General features: G+C 45.8%; 1 protein-coding gene across 10 annotated transcripts in view; it reads right to left on the bottom strand.

The window, feature by feature from the left end:
• Nucleotides 1–22,473, bottom strand: part of CLASRP (CLK4 associating serine/arginine rich protein) — an 893,416-nt gene that overhangs the window by 142,542 nt on the left and 728,401 nt on the right. For all 10 annotated transcript variants that reach the window (XM_086938423.1, XM_086938429.1, XM_086938425.1 and 7 more), the window contains one exon: nucleotides 9,175–9,291. In XM_086938423.1, coding sequence (XP_086794549.1) covers nucleotides 9,175–9,291 — 117 coding nt within the window. The remainder of the gene's footprint in view (nucleotides 1–9,174; nucleotides 9,292–22,473) is intronic.

Below are 22,473 nucleotides of genomic sequence, written 5' to 3'. Positions count from 1 at the left end.
GACACATTGCCCAGTCCCCCAAATAAAAACACCACAGTGCCACCCCAGCCTATTCCCTTAATCACTGCCAGCAGCATCGATCACTCAATGAGTGTCCGTGAAACTAAAGAACTAAAGAGGCTCCTGTCACGCGAGGAGTGCAATCATTGTGCCATTGGAGGAGCCCAGCAGAAGCCACCCTTTCTGCACAGATGCTGTGTAATTTCGAAAATTGTTATCCATCCTAAAAGGAATATTTCTCCCTCCATAAGCTATCCATGTTCAACCATTATATATATATATATATATATATATATATATATATATATATATATATATATATATATATATATATATATATATATATATATATATATATATATATATATATATATATATATATATATACACACACACTTGTATAAAGTCAACCACCCTCTCAACTTCTCTCGCTCGCCATCCATACATCCACCTAATTTCCATACATCCATCCTTCTCACCCTCTCTCCATTTTTGCGTTAATCACACCACTCACACTCCATCTAGTCCATATGTTATCCATCCATCTGTCCATTCATTCAGTCATCCAGCCACAACCTCATTATTTATCTTTTAGCTACCTCCATCCTGCCTTTTCCTGCCCATCAGTCACACCCTCCTTACACTCATTCTTTTCCATTTCCATTCATCCGTCTATCCTGGCACACGACCATCCGGTCCTCCCATTACCGCTCTCTATTTATCAACCAATTTACTCGCACAACTCTTACCTTCCCGTTATGTCCTTTCTTAAATATTCGCCTTTTCTTCCCGCCATCTTTCCACCATCCATCACTCCTGCCCTTTAACCCCCATTGTCTCCCACTCTCCGGTCTTTCTTTAATCCCTTCCTTCACACTCTTCCATCCATCTCTCCATCATTGAGTCTTTCCATCCATCCATTCACAATGCTCTACAACACACATTAAACACGTTAACAAAGCCAATAGCTCTGTCTAAACACTTATAACACCCAAAAGGCCAGACCTATTGGCTATGCCAATGCTTGTTTAGACTTGCTCTCCAATAGTTTTGCATTTTAATCACATTCATGTTTCTGGTGACTTCAGTCTTTGTGCTGATTGTTCTGAGGATACGCCAATCTCCGATCTTATTCATTTATATGCTTGAGGTACACAGCAATTGCCCATCAGCCTGACACTCTGAGGGTGATCAACTTCATGTTTTTGCATAAAATGTTATTTCTTTCCTGAGTGTGGTTTCTTCAGTTTGGTCTGATGTATTTATTTATTTCATTATACAGACCCCTGTCGCTATAAAGAGTAACATTACTGACCTCCTTTGTAAAAAACCTTGATATGTTAACTGGAATAGGTGTCTGTTGTGTCACCATGTGATAATGATTGTTCCTTTACCGATTTCAAATTTTCATCTTAGAACATCCTACTTAGTCATTCTTTTGGTTTATCATATAAAGAGCCAGCTTCCTACAGTAGCCCTGTCTCCAGTTTTCTCATTTCAGTGTATGGCACTTCACCCTGCACCCTGAAACCACAGGAATAAAGGCAAACCACTTCTACTGACTGGGGATGCTTCCGCCATCCTCCATCGTGTGCCGTGCCAAACGAGGGTCATCCAAAATGGATCCAGCTGGCTTCAGTACTTCGATACAGAGTCCTACTACTGCACTACTATTGAACCACAGCACCGAGACCGCCCTGATCGCAGTCACCGATGACATCCGAGCGCTGCTCGACAACGGAGAAACAGCGGCCCTCATCCTCCTCGACCTCTCCGCGGCCTTCGACACTGTCTGCCATCGTACCCTAGTACAACGCCTCAGCAACGTCGGAGTCCAGGAGAAGGCACTGGAGTGGATCATCTCCTTCCTCGCCGGAAGGACACAGAGAGTCCGCCTCCCTCCGTTCAGATCAGAAGCCACCGAAGTCATCTGCGGCATCCCTCAAGGCTCCTCGCTCAGTCCAACCCTCTTCAACATCTACATGAGCCCCCTCGCAGACATCTCACGCCAGCACAACCTCAACATCATCTCCTACGCCGACGACACCCAGCTGATCCTCTCTTACCAACGACCCCGCCACCGCCAGAGCCAACCTTCACGAAGGGATGAAAGAGGTAGCCGAATGGATGAAGAACAGCCGCCTGAAACTGAACTCAGATAAGACGGAAGTCCTCATCCTGGGATCCTCACCCGCCGCGTGGGACGACTCCTGGTGGCCCCCGCCCTAGGCAGCGCACCCAAACCAACAGACCACGCACGCAACCTAGGCTTCATCCTGGACTCCTCCCTCTCCATGACCAGACAAGTCAACGCCGTCTCCTCGTCGTGCTTCAACATCCTGCGCATGCTACGTAAGATCTTCCGGTGGATCCCCACCGAGACAAGGAAGACGGTCACCCATGCCCTCGTCACCAGCCGTCTGGACTACGGCAACACCCTCTACGCCGGAACCACCGCCAAACTCCAGAAGAGACTCCAGCGGATCCAGAACGCCTCATCACGACTCATCCTGGACATCCCCCGTCGCAGCCACATCTCCGGACACCTGAGAGATCTGCACTGGCTCCCGGTCAACAAGAGAATCACCTTCCGTCTCCTCACCCACGCACACAAAGCCTTACACAGCCAAGGCCCAGGATACCTAAACAGCCGCCTCAACTTCTACGCTCCCAAACGCCAGCTTCGATCGACCAGCCTCGCCCTCGCCGCCGTCCCCCGCATCCGTAGAGCCACCACAGGGGGGCGGTCCTTCTCCTACCTCGCCTCCAAGACATGGAACTCCCTCCCCACCCACCTCCGCCTGACCCAGGACCACCTCGCCTTCAGGAAGCAACTCAAGACCTGGTTGTTCGAGCAGTAGCAGATCCCCCCCCCCCCCCCCCCCCCCCCCCCCCCAGCGCCTTGAGACCCTCTGGGTAAGTAGTGCGCTATATAAATGCGATGATTGATTGATTGCATATGTGCTCCACATACACCATACACACCCATGACATACACATAGAATGGTAATGTAAGGTTCTGAGCACTCACATAACAAACATTTTACACACTAGGGACCAGTAGGCCACAAACTTAATACAGATAAAATGTTTGGCCACATTATCAATCTCAAAACATTGTAAGCTGTCAACCACGCTTTACGTCCACATTCAGGCCACAGAAGAGGTACAGGACCTTGCATAGTCAGGGACAGCCCTATGCCCTTGTGCTCAAGCTTAGATTAATGTGACACAAGGGCCAAAATAAAAGTCAGGATACCAGATACATAGGCAAGTCGGGCACTCAGAGCAGTGAAACACGCCCATGTATCATGCAGGGGAAAATCCTGTCCCAACATCCCAGTTCTGTAAGGCCTTGAGCCACTGTTCTAGCACAATCAGAATTCGAAGTCTGGGATGAGCCACTCATCCCAAGTCCAGTTCCAAGTGGGGATTGGTATAGATAATGGTGAGATTCCAAAATAAAATTTCTTTAGGTAAACATCCTCCTCTACCCCAGTTCTGAATTGTTTCCTGGACTCTGGTTGTTAAAACAGTCTAACCGGACACTGGTGACAGGTGGGTTTTGGGATTTCTGAGACACTTTATTTTCGGTTCTGAAAAGTCAGCATCTGAGGCTTCCAACCTGTTGCGTGGCCCAGTATGGTACTGAAAGCTGCACAAGTACAGGGAGCATAAACCAAAACCACTTAAGGGAAAAGGTCATTTTAACAAAAAAATAAACATAGGTCCAATGAGTTTCAAAGAATCTTTTGTCGTCTTAAGCACACAACAAAGGAAAAAGCCCCTTAGAATATGATTTTTTTTAGTGATGATATACTAATTAAAACACCCTTCAATCACACTAGTGTCAGAGATCAGAATGCTCCTAAACCATACATAAAGGAAAAGAATAAATGTAAAGTATAACAAAAACTGACTGATATAAGATCTATTGCAAATTTATTATACAATTGTTACATCAAATATTAAAAATTACATAAAATCACAATATTAAAAACAAAATGTACTCAAAAACACACATGATATCCCAATAAATTATACGTAAGAGACAAAAAAGAAAGTGAATCATTTTGGAAATATCTTGAATTATTAATCCGATTAGAATCAATATATGCTGTGCAACTGATATCAGCTGATAGCACCCTTAATAGTTCCTCAGATTTAATGATGGGTTATATGCGTTGACGTGTTTCGATGTTGTGACTTGATATTGCACCACCTTTCTCAAGACGAGATAATACGTTGTCTCTTATTCAAATTATATAGACTTAAAAGCAATTTTTTTTATTTATTGTATTTCTTACCCCTCTAACCACCCAGTTAAGCCTTGGCAATTCAAGCTAGCTACCTGTAAAGAAATTCAAGTAAGGAAAGGATACTTGGATATTCAATTGGAGTGCACCAGTATTGTGGCCCTGTAACCCCAATGGTAAATATCAGAAACCATACAGGATACCACAAAGTAGCCAGTGACTGCACCAGGAACCCCAAGAATCTAGAAGGCAAATCTAACTGGTTATAACATTTTACGAGTAATAATGACTTTACAGAAACCTTGAAGTAGAATTACTTGTACACTAAATGACTACAATGCTGCTACCTTGTCCTCTAACCACTTTGTTTTCAAATTGAGTTTGTAGTCATAAAAGTTACCTTACTTCAAAATATATTACAAGTTTTGTAAATGCTTACTGGCCTCAGGCTATGATGATAGCTTCCAACATCCTTTTTTAGAGTTGCTTTCCAATAGTTTTGCTTTATAATCAGATTCATGTTTCTGGTGATTTAAATCTTTGTGCTGATTGTTCTGACGCCAATCTTAGATCTTATTCATTTACGTGCATGAGACATACACCAATTGCTCATCAGCCTGACACACTGAGGGTCATAAACTTGATGTTTTTGCACAAAATGTTATTTCCCATGAGTGTGGTTTCTTTAGCTTGGTCTGATGTAGTCATTTATGTTATTATACACGCTGTAAAGAGTAACACTACTCGCCTCCTCTGTAAAAAAAAAACTAGATATACTCACTGAAGTAGGTCTATGTTTTTTAGCCAAGTGATACTGATTGTTGCTTTACTTTTTTCAAATCTTGGTCTTAGAACATCCTGCTCAGTCATTACAAGTAAATCAAAACCTAAAATATCCAGTGCAAAACCACTGGTATCTGTAGAACTGGCAGTGAACATATTTAAGGAGGCAGATGGCATGCCTATAGTAGTCACTGGGGAAAATAAATATAAATCTTAGCACTAAAATTTTATATTACTATCTGCAAATTGAGACAAGGGTTTTTAAATTATGGAAAGTCATTTTCAAGCTGTCAATTATAGTTAACTGATCACATCCCAATGAACAGTTTAAGAACATTTCTGAAGTTCCTATATTAACAATATTTGATATCTCTTACATAAGCGCTAATTATCTATTTTAGGAGTTTTCTATATCGCAAACATGACCCATCTGGGTATCAGAACACTGTATAAATAGCTAAGCAAGTTGGACATATAAAACATTGGTAATAAACAGATAAAAATACAGTTAGCAGAGTTAGAACTTCCTACAGAACGACTCACTTGATAGTTCAAGTTTATTTTGCTGGGTAGGCGAGAGTGTTGTGATGAAGAGCCTTATGGGTCATGCAGGCTTTCTTAAACAGAATTCAAGCTTCAAACAGAAGCAATTTTAGATATTTCGGATCAGGTGTAATGTGGTCACATTTACAGGATCCAGTTATGAGCCTAGCAGCTGAGTTTAGAGTGGCCCTTAACAGGGCCAACCAAGCTTTGAGTAGACCAGCAAAAATGCCACTCTCGTAGTCTAGGCATGATAGAACTGGTAGCTGAAAGTCTTCTGGAGGTAAGAAGGGTTTAATTTTCCTTAGAGTGCTCAAATGGTAATTAGCTCCTCTGGTAGTTGCATTGATGTGATCTTGCATACTGAGGTAGGTGTCCAGAGTAACACAAAGATCTAGAAGAATCAGCAACATGAGGGGCGCAGTAGAGTGCTTTAAGTTGTTTGAGCCATTCATTTATGGGAGTGAAGAGATGGGGGAGGCGATCAGGAGAAATCTAGGGCCAGATGTATGTAAATGGCATTTACCGATTCGTAAATACCGAATTGTACCGATTCGGTATTTACAAATCGGTAAATGCCATGTAGGTAAATATTCGCTAACAATTACCGAATTGTTAAAATTCAGTAATTACCAAATCGGTAAATACTGATTCGGTAAAATTACCAAATAGTCAAGGGTGGCAGGGTGTCACTTTGACACCCTGTTGCACACCTGATTCAGGCTTGTGTGCCATGTGACACACATACATGCCCTTAGGGCATGTATGTGTGCCACATGGCACAGGTGTACATGCACAGATTTGCATATAAACAGGTATTCGTTATTTACCACCAACTAATAGTTGGTGGTAAATAACGAATCCTTAAGGCCCTGTGGCACTGTTTTCAGTGCCACCTACATCTCAAATTTACCAATTCGGTAAATTTACCAATTCGGTAAATTTACCGAATCGGTAATTTTTAAGGCCCCCTACATCTAAAACTCCAAATACTGGTCGGTAACGGACAAAATCGGCCGTTACTGACCGGTATTTGGCCTCCTACATCTGGCCCTTAGTCTTTAGCGTATTTAGCATAAGGTGATTGTGGGTTTTCAATAGGGCAAGGCTAAGAGTTTTGGTATCTTCAGGCGAGGAAATTTTCATATAGAACTGTGTCATCCGCATACATGGGGTACTGTGTATTTGAGTGTGCAATAATTTTATTAAGCGGTTCCATGAACAAGTTGAATAGCAGTAGAGAGAGTGCGGATCCTTGAGATACCCCAATTGAGACTGGAATAATGTCCGGTAGTTTCAGGTTCTTGGTGGGAGGGTGGGGTAGGTTCTCAGGTTCTGGGTGGGAGGGTGGGGCAGGTTCTCAGGTTCTGGGTGGGAGGGTGGGGCAGGTTCTCAGGTTCTGGGTGGGAGGGTGGGGCAGGTTCTGGGTGGGAGGGTGGGGCAGTTTCTCAGGTTCTGGGTGGGAGGGTGGGGCAGTTTCTCAGGTTCTGGGTGGGAGGGTGGGGCAGTTTCTCAGGTTCTGGGTGGGGCAGTTTCTCAGGTTCTGGGTGGGAGGGTGGGGTAGTTTCTCAGGTTCTGGGTGGGAGGGTGGGGTAGTTTCTCAGGTTCTGGGTGGGGTAGTTTCTCAGGTTCCGGGTGGGGTAGTTTCTCAGGTTCTGGGTGGGAGGGTGGGGTAGTTTCTCAGGTTCTGGGTGGGAGGGTGGGGTAGTTTCTCAGGTTCTGGGTGGGAGGGTGGGGTAGTTTCTCAGGTTCTGGGTGGGAGGGTGGGGTAGTTTCTCAGGTTCTGGGTGGGAGGGTGGGGTAGTTTCTCAGGTTCTGGGTGGGAGGGTGGTGTAGTTTCTCAGGTTCTGGGTGGGAGGGTAGGGTAGTTCCTCAGGTTCTGGGTGGGAGGGTGGGGTAGTTTCTCAGGTTCTGGGTGGGAGGGTGGGGTAGTTTCTCAGGTTCTGGGTGGGAGGGTGGGGTAGTTTCTCAGGTTCTGGGTGGGAGGGTGGGGTAGTTTTTCAGGTTCTGGGTGGGAGGGTGGGGTAGTTTCTCAGGTTCTGGGTGGGAGGGTGGGGTAGTTTCTCAGGTTCTGGGTGGGAGGGTGGGGTAGTTTCTCAGGTTCGTGTAGTTTCTCAGGTTCTGGGTGGGAGGGTGGAGTAGTTTCTCAATTTCTGGGTGGGAGGGTGGAGTAGTTTCTCAGGTTCTGGGTGGGAGGGTGGAGTAGTTTCTCAGTAGTTTTTAGGGCGCAGGGGGTGGTTATCAGGAGGAAAGGGGGTCGTTTTAGGTCTCAGGACAGGGGCTTGGGGGCCGTTTTAGGGATCAGGGTAAGGGGCTTTGTAGGCATACATGCCTTAACGTGTATTTCGCTGTAAAGGTATGCGTGGTATCGGTATATATGTAGTTGAGGCATGCATGGTTACGCTCGCATTGAACCGGCATGCATGGTAATCTTATACATGGTTCCATTACACAATCTCTCCCAGTTAATTTAATGTATATGTTGATTTTCTGCCTTATCAGTCTAATGACATCCAGATGGAAACTTTGCTCCTACAGAGGAGCATTCAATACATACAGTTCATACTTTTCTTTAGATTTATCAGAGGCTTATGACCACTAATGAAGATTAACTAGTGGAGAGGGAAAATAAACTTATGTTAAATCCCAATTCATCTCCATGGGAATCCTCCTTAAAGTACTAAGCCACCCAGCCTCTGTCAAGGGTTATATTGTAAGAGTTTTCTGGGGGGGGTAATAATGGTTTATTAAAAGCCTATATTATACGTTCTAAATGTATACTTATATTTCAAAAGTGCTTTAGGAATCTACATGTGGGTTACTATTAACAAAGATGCTCCGGAATACATTATTTTAAATCATTCTTTTAACTGGAGAATATAGAAATAACATTATGCAAACTGTAGGTCAAAATAACAAAAAATAATACCAATATGGAAACAAAGGGTTTGAATAAAAAATAACTCTAAAATAGAAAAATAAAATGAAACGCGCAGGAGAGGAAAAATGAAAACTGCGAGTTTTAGTGATAAATAAGTTCATCCAGTAGACGTCTCCAAGTCTAATCACCTGATCATTGCCCAACTCCGAAAGTTATTGGTAGCCAGTTAAGCAGCTCCCGACTCCATGGATCATGTTATTAATTTCGAATAATCTGGGAGTCAAAGCCACAAGCATTTGCAACTGCATGGATGGAGTGATGGGATGGGATGAAAGGATACCCACTGGCTCAAACTCAACATTCATAAAAGTGAGGTGAGGGCGAGAAAATGATGGAAGAACAGTGGAATCAGACTTTCTGGCCTGAGAATTTAGAAATTTGTGCCAAGCTGATTCAATTTGATTTATGCTTTTATCGACAGACTGCTGCTTTTACCAGCTGCAAAGAATTTTCCTGTGTCTCACTCCCTGTCGATGGAATACTGCAGTCCTAACACTGACACAATCATGACTGAGTTACCTTTAGATTGCTTAAGCATCCCCTAAACAGCCATAAAATAATTAAAAAACACTTCTGTAAGACTTCTGAATGAGATTCAAAAGCAGGAAACTGTAAAAGAAGTGCAAGAGACAAAAGCAAATATGGACTGACCTGTGCAATGCATCAATGACTGGCTAACTCCTGCAGAATGGCTCTGCCTTTTGCTTCGGTACGTGCTTGATCTTTCTCTTGGAGTTGCATTGAGAGAAACTTGACCTGATCTCCTCACTGGGAAATGGAAAACAAAAATACATGTAGAAATTGGACAGCCTGATAGGTTCGTCGAAACATTTATTTTCAAACCCATGTAATCAAAGAAAAGTACCTTCCCAGTAGTAAAAATGGTTCACTAGTGATGATGCCCTATGTGTCTCTGCTGTTAGAGAGTTACCTTTACTAGGTTAGGGTTTATGATCCTTCCCTTTTAGGCCTCGCCCAAAGAAGAACTATTGTCTCATACATTAAAATAAATACATATGCCTGGCTTTGGATGGACCCATTGCTTAAGTGTGGATGGCTTTCTTGTTGATCTTATTTCCCAGCTTAATTGATGGCCTCCCAATTGTTCGTTTCCCCAGCCTCTGAAGTGTGTCTTTCATATTATGCGTCTTTCCACTATTTCTATTAAGAATTGTTTTTCTTTTAGTACTCTATGGTAGTGAAAATATTTGGTTGTTCTCTCCTAAAAAACGTCCCCCAGTTACCCATTAACACATCCTCTAGTTCTATGGGTTGCTACCATCTCTTCGCTCAACGTTATTCCATTGCTGCCCCGCCCACCTTCCTTATGATTACGTTTGTTTAATTTTTATATTTTTAAAACCCCTACTCGCTCCTCTGTGGCGTCTCTGCACCTACTTTTACTGTTGCTGCTTGGAAGCACTATCTTCCTTCCACCTTCCCCGCTCCTTCGTTGCTCCCCTATAATATTCCTTTATATATTAAAAACATAATAATAATATTCTTTCTAGGAGGGTTCTGCACCAGCAACCTGCTATCCTCCCTCACTCCCTCCCTCCCTCCTTCCTACGGGGATGCTGCTTTATTTTTTCAAGTGCTGTCATGCACATTTTTTAAACTTACTGATACAAGATTGCCATTTGCAAACTGAAACATTAAATAAAAAAATTAAAAAAAATTAACAGTTGCATCACGATGAATGTGTGCAATAATGTGTATGTCTAAATCATCATGCAACAGCAGGTACCTTCAAGACACATACATGAAAGAGTCACCAAGCATGCAGGCCTACAACATAATTGCTTACCCATTTTTCCTTGCTGACACTGAATAGCATCAGCCAAAAAGATTGGCAAAGATAAAACACCTGCGTAGGGATACCCAAAACGCAAGACTGATTTCCTTTGCCAATGATTGTTAAGAAAATCAGCAGAGATATTCGATTCTGTTCAAGAGCAGAAACATGAAGTGTTGCTTCTACAATCAAAAGAACAGAGGTTCTCTTGAAACACAAGGATAGTCTTAGCAGAACCACATCTACATGCAAGTAACCTTTAACACTCTTGCATGAGATTCTGATTAAAGTCATGTTTTTTAAATTGAGTATAATGTGGTGTGTTCTCATCTTGATGCTGGAGAAGGCCACTGACCTTAACTACCCCCAAATTTTTCATAATCTTCCCCAGCATTTTATGTCCCTGGGGGTGAGAAAATGTATTTTTCAGCAAAGGTAGCCTTATAAGGTGTTGCAGAAACTCCAAGCAAAAGCGGGATATCCTAATTCAAGCATGGTGTTGTAATAGCATTCTTGTATTGTCATGCCTGGAGGAGGTCTCTCCATCACATCCACGGTACATCTGATGTAGACTGGAGTTGACATTTCCCTCCTCCACATTCTCTTTACTCTCTTTATCTTCACATCAGAACGAGGTTGCATTATCTCCTCCATTTCTCCCACTTTTGCGCACATCTTGCTAGTAAGACCACAACATTTTCAATAAGCCACTACAATGAGGCTTCCGTTGCTGTACGCCAACGCGCCCTGCAGCATCAATCTTGCTTCTTTTATGAGAGGCAGAGTGTCCCCCTTTACATGAGTGCCTTCTTCCACACCACCGAAGAGACAAGCGCATAGATGAACAAGGAGTGAGGAGGGAATTTAAGGATTAGGTTACTTACCCTGTAAGCATCTGTTAGTTGCATGTAGATTCACAAGCTCTGCATACTCTTGCCATCACGTATTGGGCATGGTCGGAGGCAACTTGTTTATCTTCAAAAAAGTCTTTAGAGTCACAAGGTCTCGGTGACTCCTGCTTTCACCTAGGATGTGCATGAGCACTGACTCCCTGTTAAGGATGTTTTTCACTTTTCAGGAGAGAGTAATAATGGAGTAGTGACCAGAAAAAAACGGTGTCCACGCGTATAGAGACAAATGTATTAAGTGAAAGGAGTCTGTAACAAACACTAGCTTCCATGTCAGAGGGCGGGTGCATTGAATAAACAGCACTACATGCAATGAACAGATGTAGATACACGTTTTGCGTACACCAAGAAGCAGTACTCCCCTAAGCAGTGGCAAGACAGTGGATGGTGCAGATGTCTGAAACAGAGTCCTAAGGACAGTCTGACCACATTTAGCTTTCTGCCTTGCAAGAATATCCACATAATAATGTTTTGTAAAAGTGTGTGCATTGGACTGTGTAGCAGCAATACAAATAACTGCTATGAGTATGTTCCCTGGAAACGACAAAGAAGCACACCATTTGAGGGTTGAGTGAGGACTGGAATGGCAAGGAAGGGTTTTTTAGAATTTGCATAACAGGTTTGGAAGTGGCAATCCTTGCCTTAAATACGGCATGACCATTATGAGGTTGTGAAAAGGCCACAAACAACAATGTTTTGCGAAAGGATCTGGTACTATCAATGTAGTACATAAGAGCACGCTTGAGATCATGTGTGTGAAGTACCCTTTCAGCTACCAAGTCTGGGTGTGGAAAGAAGGCTAGGAGCTCAATGTTCTGGTTAAGGTGGAACAGAGAGACCACCTTGGGCAAGATTTTTGTATTGGTGGCAAGAACCAATCTGTCCTGATGTTTCTGGGAGGAAGGTTTCTATAATTTGAGTGCTTGCAGCTCACTAATTTTTCTGAAAGATGTTATGAATACTAAAAAAACAACCTTCCAAGAGGGAAACTGCAAGGGGCATGAATGCAGTGGATCATAGGGGAGCCCCATAAGTCTGGCGAGGACAGTATTTAGATTCCTTAAAATTTTATACAGGAATTTTGAAAAGAGAAGATAGTGGAGTGGTGTGGCTCACTGGTTAAAGGCGGCAGACCCGGAAGCAGAGAACGGCCCGGGACCAGGGTTCAATTCCTGACGCGGCAGGGTCGTGGACCAGGGTCAGCGGACTCGATAATTCTCGCCTCGGTGCCTACTCTAACCAGGGATCACACTCGGCAACTCTGGGCATTAGCTTGCCTCATCTCTACAACGGCCCCACACATTCGCCGGGGATGCCTGGTTTCACCTTGGAGATACCCAGTAGGGACCATCTCACAGGGATAGCCAGGACGGGTTCCCCAGCGGTCTACAGCGCCACAACGCCTCAGGGCAGCAGTGCGCTTTACAAGACAAATACATTTACATTTTGTATGCTGCAATAGCAGCTAAATATAGCCGAATTGGCATGATGGCAGTGGCAGATAATATTTTGCACTGTAGGAATAAGAGGGGTTACGTGGTTTGGAGTACAATAGTGGTCAAAATACTTCCATTTAGCAGCATAGCAGATGCATGTTGTAGGCAACGGGCTTTCCAGAGTATGCCTATGAACTCTTAGGATAATTTGAGATAACCAAACTCTAAAACCGCAGGGGCCAAATCGCTAGGTTGAGTCGTCTGGTGGCAGACTTGGCTGTGGTTTGGGCAAGAAAGTCAGGCAAGTGGGGGAGCTTCTCGTGGGAGGCAATGGACATTTCTAGAACCATGGTTGGGTTGCCCATGTTGTAGCGACTAGGATAAGAGTGAATGATGTTTGCTTTAGCTTCCTGACAACAAACAATTAGTGGGAGAGGAGAAACCATGTGCAAATATTGCAAGCCTGTGAAGAGAGCATCATCCTCTCCTTCCACATAGAGGGGAAGTGTATGGTGTACTACCACTAGCACTATGACAACATGGTACACCAAAGTTTAGTCAGGAAATGAAGCATTCACCAAGAACGGCTCTAGAGAGGACCATTCTTGAGCATCCACACTGTAATAACGCCAATTAATCCAGTAATCAAACCAGGTGTCACCCTACTGTTTTGTTGGCCCTGTCTCTCGATATGGAGAGGATCTATAGAGGAGTCCTCTTCTGAAACAAGAGTGCAATGTAGGCAAGTGGTGGTCATACAGGGGTTTCAATGTTTCCTACAATTATGTTTTTGGGACAGAAAAAGGCAAAGTGTCTTCAGAAATTGCCTCATCATGAAGCAGCTGTGTGGTTGGGGAAAGGGACAATATGACCAGTGTTAGGGTTGATTTAAGTCGTCTTCTGCCTAGCATTAGGCTGTGGTATCTAGGGTAGCCTCACTGTCTTCCTGCTAAGGCTTGTAGATGTGAAGGACTTCCTAGGCTTCAAAGCCTTCTTTTGCCCCAGAGGCCGACTGAAATCCGCTCAATTTAATTAGTTCTAGCTCTGGGCTTTTGAGATTCCTCAGGAGCTGAGCACACAATGGTCTCAATCACTGTAGGCAGAGCAGACTTGAGACTTGCAGCTGAGGTCCTTCAGTCAAGGCATTGTGCTTTCCCTGCCACTGAAGCAAGGGTCTTTTCAAGATTGATTCCTTGGGGTGGAGACCCTCGACCTGTAAAGGGAACATAAGTAACTGAAGCTGGTGGTGTTGTGACTAGTCCTTGTGTTGGGGATTGAAACCTAAGGTGTGGGCTTGGGTTGTTCAGGCAACATCACTTTTGCTGAGCTTCCAGAGTATCCAAAGGTTCAGTCACTTTGTAGTCTGACTAACTGTTTATCTTCCTCATTGGTGACCTGGGATTCTGTAGAGTTTTGGTGCTGCATATCTGTCTAAAGCGCCCACCTTCTGTCCTTATGGTGGCCAATAGTTTTCATAAAATGGCATATCACTGCATGATCAACTGGCACGTTTGATGGGGTCCATCGGTGGGTAGAGGCTCCAGACACAAAATGTAAACAAAATACTTTCCATATCTTCCTTAAAAAGTGAGTCAGTCTCACATGACATGGTCCAAAGGCTCTTCAAATCAAACAAACTTAAAGTGGTTGATGTTCTTCAAATATTACTTAATGCCATTGTGGAGGTCTTCAAGTTTTTCAGTCTTCAGTAGTTGTAGGTTTTCCTTGAAGCACAGCAACAATGGAGAAGTCAAAAACATGTCCAAACCAGAAAATGGAAAAAACACAATCTGAAGTGGAATTTGTGTCCTGGTGCTCCGTAGGCATCACAAGTCACCTCGAAACTGTAATGCCTTGTTTGAACAGCAATTTGCTATGTTCTGAACACAACACTAGATGACAGGACAGCAAGTGATCTATAGCAGCACGTTCCAAACTATACTTTTTGATAGATTATTACTGTAACACAGCAGATTTAAGCGGTTTCATTTTCCAATCCCCAACATACACAGATGCAGTTGAGTGGGCCTCATATTTAGGTGCATCACCAGGGCACAAGATACTATGAGGGACAAAACCATTTGCAACTACCACACTCAAATAAAGCTGCCTTTCAGTGAACAACTATGTTCTGAAGAAAATAATTATGTTACTTACCCTGTAAGTATCTGCTCTTGGCATGTTGAGCTGTAGATTCACATGCTTTGCATACTCCTGCCATCATGTGTTGGGTCTAGATGTTTGCAAGTTGTTTATCTTCAAAGAAGTATTTTCCAGTCACAAGGTAAGGTGACTGATCCTTTAGGTGATAATGCGCATGGGCATTGACTCCATTATTAGATTGTTTCCCCGCAAGAAGTTGAGAATGGAGTAAGTGCAGTATTGAGATGTCCATGCGTATGTAACGTGAATAATAAGAACTGCAACAACAATTGGTGTCCGTGGAGGAAGGAGGGCGCATGTGAATGTACAGCTCTACATGCTAAGAGTTGCATAATCAGTTAAAGCATGTGTGCTGTAGTTACACATGCTTTGCATAGACTGTTTAGCAGTATTCTCCCAAAGCGGTGGCTAACCCGTGGGTGTTGCAGTCGTTTGAAAAAGTGTTTTTAGCAACGATTGTCTTACATTAGCTTGTTGACATGCTAATACATCCACAGGATAATGTTTGGTAAATGTGTGTGGTGTAGACCATGTAGCTGCCTTACATGTGTCAGCTTTGGGAATGTTACCTAAAAAGGCCACAGATGCTCCTATTTTGTGACTAAAACGTGCTCTAGGAGGTATAGTTAAAGTTCTTCTAGCTTTAACATAGCAAGTTTGAATACATTTAAGGATCCATCTGGAAATACCGGATTTAGATTTAGGATTCCCTTTATGAGGTGAAACAAAGGCAACAAAAATTTGTTTTGCCAAAATTGTTTGTCTTATCAATGAACAAGTTACTTACCTTCGGTAACGATATATTTGTAAGAAACATAGGTTAGTTATAGATGTCTTACCTTAGAATTACCTCAAGGAGTCAGACTGGATCCGGAATGTTTTTCGTCAGCAGTACCCTTGCATGTCGGAAGGTGGCATTGGTCGACTCTGTGTTCATCGTCGTGGTGGCAGGGATGATGTCACGGTAGTTACATAGACGCTGCCCTTGCCCGCTGACTTCAGTTCTGTACATGACTTTCCACGCCAGAAGCGCAGAGCCATGCAAGCCACTGACCACTGGTGCATAAAACTAGGGCACTGAAAGGATGTCCTTAACCCTTGAAGTCAGTACGGGGAGGATGTGTAGGCCAGTAAGGTAAGTAAATTGTTCATCTGAGAGAAACAGTTAGTTATAGATTCCTTACCTTAGAATAGATACCCCATTAATACCAATCCCGGAGGTGGGTCTGCAAACCAAGTTCACACCTGAAAGTCCTGGAGAACACAACGGCCAAAGAAGTCGTCTCTCCGGACTTGGTTGTCCAGGCAGTAGTGTTTGGTGAACGTGTGCAGAGATGCCCACGTAGCTGCCTGACAGATGTCATTAAAGGGGACTCCCCGATCGAAAGCAGTGGTAGCTGACGTTGCCCTGGTGGAATGGGCGTGCAGCCCCATTGGAGGCTCCTTCTTAGCCAAAGAAAAGCAGGCTTTGATGCACAGAACAACCTACCAGGAGATGGTCCATTTGTGCACGGCCCAACCTTTCTTAGCGCCTACGTAACTAACAAAGATCTGGTCTTCCACCAGGAATTATTTGGTACGATCCAAGTAGAAAGAAAGCACATGTTTTTGATCCAGAAGGTGGAGCCTCTCTTCCTTTTTAGGTCTCGTAGAGAGACCTTTTGCCGTCCATCCACAAAGCTGACTTTTTACGATGAGGATTTTCAACAGTTCACGTGAAATCACGTGACCACAAGCTCCTCGTGCACGAGCTTGTTTGAAGGAAGTGGATGCGGAAAGAAGATGGGCAAAGTGATGGTTTGGCCAATGTGGAAAGAAGTAACCACCTTGGGAAGAAAGGAAGGTCTAGTTCTAAGGCCGACCTTGTCCGGATGGGCAGCCAGAAAGGGACACTTGGAAGACAGAGCTTGCAGCTCACTCACCCTGTGTGCAGAGGTGCCACCAGAAAAGCAGTTTTCAAAGTGAGAAGTCTGAGAGGACAATTATGCAGTTGTCAAAGGAAGCACACATAAGATACGTCCGAACTAACTTCAAGTCCCACTGGGCATTACGAAGGGAACAGGAGGAAAAAGATGAGTAATGCACTTAAGAAATCTATTTACAAAAGGGGACTTGAAAAGAGAAGGCTGATCAGGGAGCCTGAGGAAGGCTGGAATGGCAGAGAGGTACCCCTTAGAGTTCCCAGAGGAGAGCCCTGCTGGGCCAAAGAAAGGAGGAACAAGAGAACCTCAGAAAGAGGGGCGGAAAGGGGATCCACAGCCTTTGCTGTGCACCATGCCAAAAATTTGTTTCATCTGCAGGTGTATACGTCTTAGTGGAGGGACGCCTGGCTGCCAAGATAACATCGCAGACTTCGGGAGGCAGGTCAAACGAAGTCAACAGGCGCAGCTAAATCTCCACGGAAGGAGGTGGAGGCTGCACAGGTTCGAGTGGAGGACCGTCCACTGCTGCTGCAACAGAAGATCCTCCCGAAGAGGCAATCAGAACGGAGGATCAATGGCCATGTTGAGCAGCTCAGGATACCAGACTCTTCATGCCCAATCCAGAGCCACAAGAATGACTTGGACCCGGTCGTGTTTGATCTTCTTCAGAACTCTGGGCTGAAGTGGTATAGGTGGAAAGGCGTATAAAGGATCGCAACTCAAGATTCATCATGCACCTGCGACTGAGTTCATCTGCCCTGGCGTTCAGAGAACCTGACAGGTGTTGAACCACCAGGGATATGCCCTGATGTTCTAGCCATGTCTCTTGACCTAGGGTCCACGACCCCAACCCGCCTTGTTTGTTGCAGTACCACATGGCTGTAGTGTTGTCCTTGAACACCTGCACTACTCTTCCCCGCACAGAGTGAAGGAATGCTTTGAGTCTAAGATGGATCGCCCAAAGCTCCAGAATGTTGATGTGGAGCCCGGTCTCCTCCAGAGACCAGAGGCCTCTGATCTCCGCCTCTCCCATGTGGCCGCCCCATCCCAGAAGGGATGAGTGTGTCACCACTGTGTGTTCTAGTTGGTGAAGGGAGAGGGATCTGTCGTTGACCTAATCTTGGTTTGTGAGCCACCACTGCAATTGTCATGCAGTGCCTCCGAGATCCAAACGCAATTGGACAGATTCCCCTGATGCTGCGCCCACTGGAACTTCAGATCCCATTGCAGAGCCTGCATATGCCACCTGGCATGAGCGACCAGCAGGATACAGTAGGCCATGAAGCCAAGCAGCCTCAGGGTCATACTGACTGACACACAGGATAGGGGCTGAAAGATCGGAATCATAGCCCGAATATCCCAGACTCGGTGGTTGGGAGGATAAACCCGAAACTGCGTTGTGTCCAGTACCACTCAGATGAAGAGGAGCTTCTGAGAGGGGGTCAGGTGCGGCTTTGGCACGTTGATGGAGAACCCCAGCGAGGTCGGCCCTAGACCGGAGGTGGGTGAAAACAGCCTGTGGCGAGCCCGCATTCAACAGCCAGTCGCCGAGATAGGGGAAGACTGGAACCCCTGATCTGTGCAGATGAGCTGCGACAACCGCCATCACTTTCGTAAACACCCAAGGGGTGCTGGTAAGGCCAAATTGGAGCATAGTAAACTGAAAGTGCTCGTGGTCTATCATGTACCGCAGGGAACGCCGGTGGGCCAGCAGGACAAGGATGGGAAAGTAAGCGTCCTGCAAGTGCAAAGCTACCATCAAGTCTCCAGGGTCGAGGACAGACCAGACCTGAGTGAACGTCAACATTTTGAACTTCTTCTGGAGGAAGCATTTGACGTTCCTGAGGTCCAAGATAGGACGCAGGCCTTTGTCCTTCTTGGATACCAGAAAGTAGTGGGAATAGAAACCACAACGAACTTCTGGGGCAGGAACGCGCTCAAGGGCACCCTTGACCAAGATTGCTGAAACTTCCTGTTGGTGAAGGATTCAGGTGATCCTCCGACATGCAATGGTACTGAGGTGGCATGGAGAGAGGAGTAGTCTTGAAGGGGAGGGAGTAGCCCCTTCAGACTATTTGCAAAACCCACCTGTCCGACGTGATGGTGAGCCAGTGGAGGAGGTGATGGCAGATCCTGGTGCCCACTGGCGTTTGGTGCCCTGAAAGGTCGGACTAGGAGGGTGCTGTAGAAGGGGTTGTGGTGGACTGGCCCGCCCGCTGACCCCCAGAACCACGCTGGTGGTTCACATGTCCCCGGCTGTGCTGGGGCTGAACCGCTTGAGCCGGCCTGTAGCTCTGGGGAGACGTAGCGGGTCACCCCTACCATAGCTGCGAAACGGGCAAAAGGCAGGCTGTACAGGGCGGGTGGTGGAGAAGCCCAAGGACCTGGTCACAGCCTGAGAGTCCTTAAAGAGCTCTAGCGCGTTGTCTGCCTTGTTGCTGGCATGTCCATGAGGGTGGATTGGATATCCCCGGAAAAACCAGTCGAATGCAACCAGGCGTAGCATCGAAGGGCTACTGACGCGGAAATCGTCCTGCCAAGTGTGTCGGCGGTATTCAGCCCACAGCAGATGGTAAACTTCGCTGCGTCTCTCCACTCTGCAACTGCACGCGAAAGTACGGCCCGGGCCTCCTCTGGGCACTGAGGCAGCACCTGCGCCACCATAACCCACACAGAGTGGGTGTTAAGGCTCAACAGACATGCAGTGTTTACCGACTGCAGTCCCAAGCTGGCGGAACAAAACATTTTCTTCCCAAGGTGGTCCAGTTTTTGGGTTCCCTTTCCGGTGGTGCGGTAGGGAAGGCGCCTTTAGAAGTGAAGGCTTGAACCACCAAGCTCTCAGGGGTGGGGTGTTGGGAGAGAAAAGCAGGGCCGGGCAGTGGCATTGGGCAATCATCCTGTCCACAGGAGCACCCTTGTTGGGCCTGGACCATGTGCCCACAAGGATGTCCGTGAGGGCTTCATTTAATGGCAGCAGGGGCTAAGAGGAGCTCACTGCCGGCTGAAGGACCTCTGTCAGGAGATTAGTACCGACTGCCAACGTAGGTAGCTCAAGGTGGAGAGCCTCGGCTGCCCTATGCAACACCACTGGGTATGACGAGCCTTCCTCCGTAACCACGGTAAGAGGAGATAAAATGCCAAGGTCTGGTGAGGTATCCAGTCCACTGGCTTCCCCCTACTGGTTGGTTAAATGGTCCCCAGACCCCTCCCAGTCCTCCTCATCCTCCTCTGGCTGCCAATCTGATCTTAAAGAGCCAGGGTAGAACAGGGGCACAAAAGTACCCACCGGTCCGGCTCCTGGTCTACCTCGAGGTGGAGGTAGGGGTTGACGTCGGCTGGGGACACAGCTGACGCCGGTGGCGGACATGGTGCCGGTGGAAACAGTGCCGGGGGAGGCATAACAAGGTTAACAGGCACCGATCCGGATCCAGGATGGATCCACAGGGACACTGCGGCGCCGAGGCCGGAGCGGCCGAAGGCCCAGGGCCCCAGCCGAGTCCGTGGGCCCAAAGGCGCGCCGGCGGAGTCAGACTGTCCAAAGACAGTGTGCATCCCTTTGTAGAACTGACTAAGCTGGGCAGGGGTTGCTCCTGGTCCCGGGAAAGGAAACCCGGAGCCAACCCTACGGGCTAAGCACGGGGAGACGCGGTAAGAGCACCAGCTGCATCCCTCGTTGCGTCAGCTGACGGACAGGGTTAAATTGAAGAGAGACGATGCTTTTTCGACTTCTTTTTGAGCTTTGACTTACCTGACCCAGAGTGCGAAGACTTAGAGGATGAATGGTGGTGGCTCTGCGACTGGTTGCATGACCTCCTCAGCGACCTGGTACCTTGAACGGCACAGAGCCGACTGCCGGGCCTCAAGTGGCTTTCGGGACCGCTCACGCAAAGACTTTGGGGCCATGGTCTGGCAATCTGAGCACGACTTGGAGTCGTGGTCGAGCTCCAGGCAGTAGAGGCACATGCGGTGCGGATCCGTCACCTACATCAGTTGGTTACAGGAACCGTAAGCCTTAAAACAGGGCATCCCTCATGCACCAGGAGTCGTGAGGATTAAAAAAAATAATGAAGTCGACTAAAGTCGAGAAAAAAAGCTCAGTCAAAAAATGACTGGGAGTATCGCTCTCTCCGGATCTGCGATTGCTGGCGCAAAAAAATAAAGAACCGAAGTCAGCGCACAAGGGCGGTATCTATGTACAGACTGCGACGTCATCCCGGCGACCACGACACCGAACGCAGAGTCAACAGACGGCACCTTCCGACGCGCAGGGGTACTGCTGATGAAACACTTTCCAGATCCAGTCTGACGCCTGGGCTTAATTCTAAGGTAAGGAATCCATAACGGTTTCTTTCAGATATTGTATAACAGTGCTCTTTTAACATCAAGTGTGTGTAGAGCTCTTTCTGCTACCGAATCGGGTTTAGGGAAAAAACAGGTAACAACTGATTGGTTGATATGAAAAGCAGAGAAGATTTTTAGGAGGAATTTTGTGTTTGTATGAAGAACCATTATCTTTATCAAATTGAAAGAACAGTTCTTCTAAGGAAAATAAAGTGATAGCAATGAGAAAGTCAACCTTCCAAGAAAGAAATTGTAATGAACAATCGTATAATGGTTCAAAAGGTGTCCCCATAAGTCTAGTGAGAACAATGATATGGTTTCAGACAGTTGCAGGTGGAACTCTGGGTGGTATTATTCTTTTAAGGCCTTCCATAAAGACTTTAATTAAAGCAACTTTGAATAAGATTAGATGTTATCTATTTTGAAGATAAAGAGCTACTGCTGCACGATGTAAACAAATAGATGTGCAGGCTAAGCCTGCTTGTTGTAGATGTACGAATTATCAAATAGTCTGTTGTATAGATGGATCAATTGTATTTTCATTACAATATATAGCGAACCTTTTCCACTTTGTTGCATAACATGCTCTACTGGTGGGTTTCCTTGCCTCTAAGAATTTTCATACAATCTAGTGTTAGATTTAGGTATCCAAACTCTATGACTTCAGGGGCCAAATCACTAAGTTGAGCTCCTTGGGGTTTGGATGTCTGATTTCTCCATGGTTCTATATGAGAAGGTTTGAAGTGAGGTGCAGCTTTTGGTGTGGAACCACTGACAGTTCTAGTGTTGTGGTCAACCATGGTTGATGAGCCCATGTGGGAGCCACTAGAATCAGTGTGAGTGATGTCTGCCCGAGTTTCCAAACCAGAAATGAAAAAAGAGGGAGAGGCGAAAACGCCATAGGGCATTGCCTTTGGCTAGATGGTGTGGGCATGTGGAGGTGAAGTTTGAGCATTTTGAGTTCTCTATTGTGGCAAAGAGGTCTAACTCTGGACACCCTCATTTCTGGAAGTATGGAAGCAGAACCTGGGGATGAAGTTCCCATTTATGTACTTGTTGCCGCATCCTGCTGAGGTCGGCAAATTGGTTGTGCATCCCTGGTAGGTCTTCTGCGAGAAGATGAATTTGTGATGTATTGCACAATGCCAAATGGTCTGAGAGAGGCGTGACAACTGTAGAGTGTGCCCCCCTTCCTGTTTTTGTACATAGTACATAGCTGTAATATAGTCTGTCCGGACTAGGGCAATGTTCCCTATGGGGTGAGGCCAAAAATGCGTTAGTGCTAGAAACTCCAAGTAACTGATGTGGAAACTTTTGTGTATAGTGTCCCATAGACCCTTAATTATTAGATGTTGGAGATGGGCACCCCAGCCTGTGAGAGATGC

Source organism: Lissotriton vulgaris, chromosome 9 (assembly GCF_964263255.1).
Source record: "Lissotriton vulgaris chromosome 9, aLisVul1.2, whole genome shotgun sequence".
In the NCBI taxonomy this organism is placed as follows: Eukaryota; Metazoa; Chordata; class Amphibia; order Caudata; family Salamandridae; genus Lissotriton; species Lissotriton vulgaris.
Note: the sequence above shows the minus strand (reverse complement) of the source record. Positions and strands in the feature narration are given on the sequence as shown.